Consider the following 9,333-nt stretch of genomic DNA (forward strand, 5'->3'; position numbering starts at 1 on the left):
CTCTGAACAGCAGTGGTCTGTAGAGAGTCCTCCTGAAAGAACTGACAGCAGGATCCCCCTCTGTACCTGCAATGCCAGTTCTCATCGCTGCAATCGCCTCGGAATTCACGCCATAGGAAGAGGAAGCTGCCACACACCCTGATTTCAAACCATCACATAGGGAAGGCTTTTCCTCCTATAGAGGCTGAAACAGCTGTTCTAAAGACTATCAGTCATATGGGCTTCTGTGCCCTATGCTGAGTCAAGGAGGAACCTATCACAGCCCTCAGCCCTTTCACTGGAGCTCATTGCATTTCCAGGCTCAAAACCATGCTGTTATCTTCCCATCACTCTCCTGACACCAGTTAGATTTCTGACTGTCTGTGAAGACTCAGTTGAGATACTAGTTTTCATACCTTCTTTTCACCATGGGAACAGTTGGTGTTCTTTGGTTTTGCTGACATGCTTCTGGAGAAGCCAGGGCCAGAAGAGAAGAATCATGGCTACTTCCCAAATAGTAGTTGATGCACCTAATGCAAGCGTGTGTCCTCCATCCATACCTTTGCCAGCAACTGGATTCAGGAGTGCTTGAAGTCTCCCTTCCTTTTTTTTGTTTTTTTAAAGCAGATATTTCTCCAAGAGACAAGAAGTACCTGTTACTTCCCAGCCACTGAAACCCTCAGTAAAAGACTGCTGCAGTACAGTCTTTTTATGCAGCAGCTTAAAGAAAAATGTGAAAGTTTGCATGATTTGATATTTTATTTATTTTTTTTCTGAAGGGTATTGTACACCAAATAACCCATTGGCAGGAAAGCGCATTCAATGTGTTTAGAAGCCAAACAGTCACTTTCATTTAAACAAACACAATTACAAAGTAAAAATAAACCACAAAATAAAGAACTGCATGTTCATAACATACAAAATTGCTGCCTACTCAGTAGGTAACTACAACATTCCAACTCCTGAATATATATATATATATATATATATAAATTTACAGTTTTTGTAACAAAAATAGACTTTGAGAGTTTTTTTTTTTTTGCTTACATTCTGTCCCCCAGAGCTTCCTTGTGCTCCCCTCCCCCCCCATCCCATGTTCTCCCATACATTCTTTGAGTAACATCCCTTTCAATTTAAGGCAAGATGCAAAGCATCCATTCACATAAATGCATGACGTCAGCAAGGCTTCACAAAAAGGCACCAAGACTTGTAACTTTAAAAACAAAAACTTCTGCCACATGTGAGTGTCTCATCAGGTGATATGTACATAGCATCACTCTAACATGCTCAAACACAGTAAGTACTGTTCCCAAAGAAGTTTGAAATTCATTACAGCATTGTCACTAAAATAGAATTAACATTTACAAAATATGGCCCTGCAAACTCCAAATAATACAATGTGGATATGCAAAGATTTTTTTTCACATCAATAGTACGTAAAGGAAAGCAAAACCATGGCACATGTACAATTTACATCAGCAATGTACTTAATCAAAGGTCCTTTCTTCCTACTAAAAGAGTATTGTTTACGGGGAAAATTATACTGAACTTATATCCACAGTCCATGCAAGTCATTTGACAGAGGTGGAAAACTTAAACAGCAGCTGTTTCAGGCAGCTGAAGTTTAAAGAAAAGTTAGGCAGCCTTGCTACGTATGGTGTTGGGGAGTAATCGGAGACTCCATGTCTGATAGTACCGATGGAAGAGGTGAACACTCCTGTTCCAGAAGGAGCGCTCAGCAAATCTCAATTGTCCTTGGAGAAAAGGTTGTTGTCATTTCTGAAAGTGCTGAGGTCACTTGTGAGCTGAAATTGTTGGTGACCCCTGGCGATGGGAAGGAGGTAGCCACTTGGGTCTGAAAAGTGGCAGTGCCTGAGGGGTAAGTTGTTGCTATAGAGGGAGATGGGAAGGTGGTGTGTGCAGGGGAGGGATAGGAAGAGGGGGCAGGGGAAGAATACACTGTGCGCACCGGGGAGGGGTAAGTAGTGGCAATGGAGGAAGGGTAGGATGTGGCCACAGAGGACGAGTAGGCAGGAATTGGGGAAGCAGTTGAGACTGGTGCTGTCTTTTCCACTTTCTTGTCCTTTTGCCTAAGGTGGATTTTAGTGTGTCTCTTCCTCTCATCACTCCTGGCAAACTTTCTACCACAAATGTCACAGGCAAATGGCTTCTCCCCTGTGTGTGTGCGGATGTGTGTGGTCAAGTGGTCGCTCCTGCTGAAGTTCCGCATGCAAATGCGGCACTGGAAAGGTTTCTGTCCTGTGTGGATGCGGATGTGCCGAGTCAGCTCATCGGACCGTGAAAACCTCCGGTCACAGGACTCCACCGGGCAGGCATAAGGCCGTTCATGAGGAGGGGTCTTGCTGGGGCGGTTGGGGTATTTCCTCATCCTGCTGGGCTTGATCAGCTGGGACTGATAGTTAGTGTTGAGAGTCTTCAGCTCTTGTGAGCCGGTCTGGGTAGCAAATGCCTTAATAGTGGACAACGGTGTGAGGGAAGGCTGCTGTGCTCTGGTCTCAAGGGTTGGAAAGGGCTTCTGATCAGCTGGGACAATGCTGAGCTCACCCTGTTGCTGAGGGAACAGGTAATCCGGGATCATTGGCACCTGAAAGTTGGTTTTAGCAGTCGGATAAGCTGGAGGCGGATACTGGATGGGGGCTCCAGGGGGATTAGAAAAGGACTGGGTCTGTGGTTCAGGGAAAATGTCAGAGCTAGAGTTGGGAAAAGTTGGTGCAGCTGAATAAATTGGACTGCTCTCGCTGGCCTGGGCAGAACAGCTCAGAGGAGGGCTCTGCGAGGAGGAGGATGGTGATGATGAAGAAGGCGTAGAGGTGGGAGGTGGGTTCGCCATGCCCACCAGCCCACTGACCAGGCTGAAGAGGGGCTCCGGCCACAGGGTGTTGCTACTGTTGGGGGCCGGCTCCAGGGAGAAGCGCCCCGTGTAGGTTATCGGCGGCAGCCGCGTTGTCTGGTTGGGATAGCTAGTTTCTGGCAGGGTTTTCTCATTATTCAGGGAGATGTCGGGAAAAGTGTCTGAAAAGAGAAGAGTAGTGATTACTTCCAAGAGCCGCTGCAGCTCCAGAGCTGCTGCCAGCGCTTCGCGAGCCTTCCGCAGGCAGCGCAGCCCCAGATCCTCGCTTCTGGTTAATTAATAATTGAGTGTAACATATTGCAGCGCCGCTGGCAGGTCTCCAGCGGCAGCGAGCCCGGAGCCGCTGACGCAGGCAGGAGGATCCCCCCGCGCAGCCGCCGGGACGGGGCGCCGCTGCAGCGCGGAGCCCCGCGGGCGCCGCCGCCGCGGCGCTCCCCGCCCGCCGGGGGGGCCGGCGCGCTTACCTGCCGCGAGGTGCTCGAAGTGCTGCTCCCCGGGCTCGCCGGCAGCGCCGAAGCCCCCGCTCTCGGGCGCCCCGGGTGGGGCGAGGAACTGCGGGCCGCCGCCGCTGAGCAGCATCATCTCCTCCAGCTTGGGGTAGTGACTGTCCATAGCGGGGGGCGAGTGCGGGAAGGCGCCGAAGGGGTCGGAGATCTGCAGCGGGGGCAGGAGCTGCATCTCCGCCTTGGCCGCGGCCATGAGGGCACCGGCGCGGGGCTCCGCCGGGTCGCGCCGCCGCGGGCCCGGCGGACGGGCCGGCTGCGGCGAGGCGGCCGTCGCCTGCTGCCTGCCCTGCGCCGCGCCGCGGTCGCCCCGGCGCTGCCCGCTGGAAGCGCTCGGCTCCCCGCCCGCCCGCCCGGGCTCCCCCGCCGCTGCCCGCTGCAAGCGCTCGGCTCCCCGCCCGCCCCGCGCCGCCCCTATATATCGGGTCCCACCGGCCGCGGCCCGCCCCGGCCCTGACGTACATGGCCATATATGGGGAGCAGGAAGCCCTAATATGGACGCGGGCTGGAGGACCCCGCCTGGCGTCAGCGCCTGGCACCGGGGGAAGCCGGGCGGCGGGGCCCCCGCCCGCCCCGCGCCGGGGGCCCCGCCGCCGCCCCAGCCGGCCCCCGGCGCGGACAGCGCCGCCGCAGCGCCCCGGCGCCGGCCCCGGGCGCGGGGTCCTCGGCCCCCGCCGCCGCCCGGCCCGACACGGCCCGCCGGAAGCCCCCGCCGCACTTCCATATTAGGAAAGAGCCTTATAAGTCTCGGTTCCGGCGGAGCCTTCCCGCGCCTTATATGGCGATTCCGGCCCCGGTGGGGGTGGGGGTGCGGGAAGCCCGCGCGCCAGAGCCAGGAGCCAGAGGCGGCCGCGCCGCCCCCGCGCCCGCCCGCGCCCGCCCCGGCCCCAGGAGCGCGCGGCGGCCGCGGCCCGGCAGCGCGGGGAGGCCCCAGCGCCGATGCGGCGGGCAGAGCTCCGCGCCCCCCCCCGCCCCGGGCCGGCGGCTCGCGGCAGCCCCGCGGCGGGGGAGGCTCCCGGGCGCCGGCAGCGCGCCGCGGCGGGGCTGCCCGCTGCCGGGAGAGGGAACCTCTGGGACTCCGCGGCTCCGCAGCCAGCCCTGCGGCACCGCCGCGGCCCGCAGCGGGAGGGCGGCGGCCGGGGCTCCCCGCGCGCTCCCGGGCGCGGAGGCCGCCGTCCCGCACACAGCAGCCGGGCGGCCGCTCGGGGCCCTGCGCTCACGGCCCCGGGGCCGCCCTTCCCCAGGGGCGCGGCTGGCTGGCGGCCTGACTCCCTCCCTCCCTCCCTCCCTCCCTCTCCCGGGCCGGCCCGGCGGCGCGGGCTGCGCGCCGAGCCCCGTCTGCCCGCGGCGGGCGGCGGTGCCCGTGCTATAAACGGCGCTGGGCCGGGCCGGCGGGCGGCCCCGCTGCCGGAGCTGCGCGGCGCGGGGCTCCCCTGGCGCCGGGCCAGGCGGCACCGGCGACGCAGTGCGGCCGCAGTGCGCCTGCGCGGCCGCCGGGGCTTCCCCGCAGTGCGCGGGCGGCCCCGGGGCTGGGGCTGCGCGGCGGCGGGAGCCCCCTGGGGCCGCGGGCGGCTCTCCCTCCGCCAGGGGCCGGCCCGGGCACCGGCCGGGCCTCGCCGCCCTGCCCGCAGCCGCCGCGGCGCTTCCAGGGCGCCCGGCCGAAGCTCGGCCCAGCGCTCGGCTGCCGGGCCGCCCCCCCTTCCCACGGCGAGCAGGCGGCGGCGTGGGCCGCCGCGCCGGGCTCCTGCTGATTTAGGTCCCAGTTGCGAGCGGTGGCAGGGCTCTGTCTGCTCACTTTTATTGCAGCTTTACGCCCCCCTCGTGTACTGCGTTAGCTGCGTTGCTATCTTTAGGGCCGTACCGTTTCAGTAACGTTGTGCAGTGCCTTTCACACTAACGCGTTTCCACCCTAAAGCCAGTTGTGGGTTGTGGCCACACAGTGTCTCTAGGAAAGAGGCAGAAAGCTCCTTCTCATCTGCAGCCTATATTACTCAATGCCAATTTATACGCGTTTGGTTCTTAGTCTTCTGTTAGCTGGAGGGAAATCATACCGGTTTTCAAATATCAGTTTGCTAGGCCAAAATGCTTCTATGAAAATGCGATTCAGTGCTTTTCCTTTCTTAACGATTTCAAATATCTACTACCCGTTTGGAGAAGTCCTATAAAAATGATTACAGCTGGTTTCTGGTTTCCACCAGCCTATTGCAGTCTGGAGCCCTCTTAGAGTAGATCACTGTAATGCAAAGGCCTGCTACAGAGTCACAGGATGGCTGAGGTTGGAAGAGACCTCAAGATCGTCTGCTACAATCCCCTGCTCAAAGCAGGGTCAACTAAAGCAGGATGCCCAGGACCACGTCCAGTTGGGTTTTAAATATCCCCAAGGATGGAGACTCCGCAACCTCTCTGGGCACCCTATTCCAGTGTTTGATCACCCTCACAGTAAAAAAGTTATTTCTTATATTTTGAAGGAATTTCCTGTATTTCATTCTGTGCCTATTGCCTCTTGTCCTCTCACTAGATACTGCTGAGAAGAACCTGGCTCCATTTCTTTACACCCTCCCACTAGATATTTACACCCACTGATGAGCTCCCCACCGGAGCCTTCTGTTCTCCAGACTGAACTGTCCCAGCCCTCTCAGGCTCCCCTCATGTGAGAGATGCTCCAGTCCCTTAACCATCTTACTGGCCCTTTGCTGGACTCAGTCCAGTATGTCTGTGACTTGTATGGGGAAAGAGACTTGCTTGAGGGTCGCAGACAGAGTGCTGTAACTACCTTGAGCTCCGCATAAATTACAGTAATAAAGACTACTTTGTGACATATCCTTTACCATTCTGCTGAGGCTTCCTGGCTTTGGTGAAGTACCAGCAAGGCAGCTGCTTTTTGGACAGTTATTGGGATGCACACATACGACCTATAAACTGGACACTAAGCTACTGAATTGACTGTTGTCATTCACGCACTGGAACAGATGACATTTGCTAGTTTTATGAACTCATGTTCTATATTCCTTTTTTTTTTTTCCCTGAATACAATGGCAGATCTGTAGGAACTGCATTACAAGAGCGATTTTTCACTACTGAAAAACAAAATCTATTTAGTTCAGCCAGACAGACGGTTGTTAGATTGAGTGAGGTTGTGGCGAGATTGACTGGAAGTAGTGAATGAAAGCTTTTGTAATAAGTGGAACAATTAACTATTAGAATAAGATAATGTTTTTGCTTTGTTTCCTAGGTAGCATAATTTAAATGACCAAATGACTTGCTCCTGTAGACCGCTACTTTAACATGAATATCTTAATAAATTTTTTAACACTTCATGTTGCTCATAGTAGAAGCACAGGAGGGTATGAATTTATCAATGAATCAGTCACAATTATATTGAAATATTAATAATTTGGTTGCAATTTTCTGATGAACAAACACATCTGATGCTCTGAATGTCCTTGAAAATCCATCATTGTCAAATGTGCATGCTGTCTTTCAATAAATTTCAGTGAGAGAAAAGCTATTCCAAGGACACAGAGACAGGAGTGCTGTGAGGGTCAGAGGAGGAGGAGAGGGAATGGGGTACTAAGCTCCATGAATAAGCCATCCATCTCAATTCACTGGCATATGCCAGTCTGCTTCAAGTGTACAGAACAGTACAAAATACCTATACCAGTAGATTTCTCCATGTTTTCTTTTTATCTAATGTTATAATATTAGAATTCCTTTCTGTTTTCTGATTCACAGATGATTTATTTCAGCAGCATTTATTTTCTGTACTTAGATAAGACATTACTGCCTAAAACAGGAATAAGAATACTGTTCTGGCTGTAGTAATAGCCAGTTTGACAGACTAAAATTTCTCAGTTAATTAAAAAAAAATTAAAAGGCTCAAGTTATTTCCACATATTTGTTGAAACACCTTTTCTGGCTTCTGTCCATTTCCACTGCATTGAGTAGAAGAAGTTAACCTTTTATTCAAACTATACTGTTCGTGTTGGCTCCTGAGTGTCTTACTGATGTTCCAGAATACTCTCTCCTTCTTCCCCACCTTTTATTTTTTCCCTTGCTTTTCAAGACCAGAAATAACTTTATTTAAACTTGCATCTGGTTCCAAGTTACAGAATTTCACTCATACACCCTGCATATGCTATGCCTAACATTTTGTTTAACTGAAGTATATCTTTCAGAAAAACATATATTTTTTTTCAAAATCTGAAATCATGAAGAGATAGCAAATCCACTGCTTTATTTTGAAGCTTGTTTCAAGAGTCAGTCACCTTCTTTTTTATCAATTTAATTCTAATTTAACAATTCCAATTAGTGGAAGCAACATCAAAAGAGAAATTCATTATTTCTAATTCACATAGTCCATCTTTAGATTTTTTTTTTTTTTTAGATCTGTCTTTTTCTGTTAGAAAAGAGCCTATCAGAACTACTCAGTATTTTCTCTAAAATTGCTTTTACATTGTAATCAAGTTCTCTCTTTTTCCCCCCTCCTCTGTCCTTGGTAAGGTAAACAGTCCAGCCTCATGAAGTCTTTTGCAGCAAAGCATTTTTCTGCCGTTTATAAACACTTTCTATGCCTTCACTGAAAACCTTCTTCAATTAGTCAACATTATTCTGAAAGTGTGGAAACCGCAAACACATGCATTCCAGAACTGGTCTTACTACTATTAAGTAAGGAGGTAAAAACACCTCTCCGTTACAATGGCTACATTCCAGCACCTCATTTGCTCCTGCTGCACACAATTTCTTCCCCGCTATGTTTGCTATACACTTCAGAGCATCGCTGTCGTGCAGGTCACAGTTCCTCATTTTGTAGCTGCATTCTCTGTTCTTAGGTTTAGGCCTTTGCATTGTCCACAAATCCTAAAAGTTGTGACTTTTAAAGTTTATTTTTGAAGAACTTTTTGATGACACTAAATAGTGTCATGCTTACTATTGATTTCTACAGAACCTCACTAAAATATAGTTGTTATTACCACCTATACTTGTAAATCCCTTCAAAAAAAAAAAATCTGATTTGTTTGACAAGACCCAGTTTCTACTAAATCATGCTGATTGCATTCATTATAGTCCCATTAATTGATTATTTACTGACCGAATCAGTGTTTTTCATCATCTCACTGAGGATTTATAATGTGTTAGCTGGGTCATCTAGCTTGCTGTTTGCTAATATTGAGCAACATTGGTATAATTCCGGACCAGAATTTCTCTTGAATTCTAAAATATGTTAAAATATAGTATCAGTGGGAAACACAGATCAGCAGCCAGTTGTTTCAGGCTTCTTGCATACAAGTTACATGTGACAGTTTACTTAAAAATATTTATTCATAATAGATGTTTCCTATCATTTTCCATACTACCTAATAGCCTGGAAAGCACAAAATCCTGCTCTGAAAAACAGAAGTACTTCATCCTGCTGCTTTGAAAAGTCACAGCAAACACATTCATTGAGCTTTTATGCCTTTTCTGCATTGTATTAATAAATTATTAGCCTCAGCTAGTGATGGACCTATATCATGATTAGGATGTCTTTTCCATTGGGGTTTAAAGTTGTTCTAATCCACTCCTCCAGCCATAGTTTCCCAATATACTTACTATCTTTTAATATAAATGTGTTGCTTTGCTGTTAAATAATCTATTTATTTTCTCTTTTCATTATTATTTTTAATTGTGACTTCATTTCACTTCTTAAGTGGGATGAATGTTTTTGCTATAGTGATTCTTTTATACCATTTATTAATTTTTGCTGTCTGGTAACTGATTTTGAAATAACTTTTCATTTTCATTCTCTTTTATTTGTTTACTTAAACTTTACCTTATCATGAATTTGACAGACCATTTTCTCTGGTGCTAGGAAATCATTCATTTTTTGAGTATATCTGATGTATACTGCTGAGTATATCTGACCTCTGCTTGCTCATACCAACTATAATCAGGTCATGATACCTAGGTAACCATGGAAGTCCGGATCCTGCAGGTAAATTA

At 50.1% G+C, this 9,333-nt stretch overlaps 1 protein-coding gene across 1 annotated transcript; it reads right to left on the minus strand.

Moving 5' to 3' along the window:
- Window positions 1–975: 975 nt before the first annotated feature.
- EGR1 (early growth response 1) lies at window positions 976–3,609 on the minus strand. Its single transcript, XM_068959837.1, has 2 exons — window positions 3,316–3,609; window positions 976–3,012 (listed from the first exon to the last, which is right to left on the minus strand). Exons 1-2 carry the CDS (start codon window positions 3,548–3,550, stop codon window positions 1,715–1,717), a joined length of 1,533 nt encoding a protein of 510 aa, XP_068815938.1. The 5' UTR covers window positions 3,551–3,609; the 3' UTR covers window positions 976–1,714.
- Between the last annotated feature and the right edge of the window lie 5,724 nt (window positions 3,610–9,333).

This window comes from Struthio camelus, chromosome 13 (genome assembly GCF_040807025.1).
Source record: "Struthio camelus isolate bStrCam1 chromosome 13, bStrCam1.hap1, whole genome shotgun sequence".
NCBI classification, from domain to species: Eukaryota; Metazoa; Chordata; class Aves; order Struthioniformes; family Struthionidae; genus Struthio; species Struthio camelus.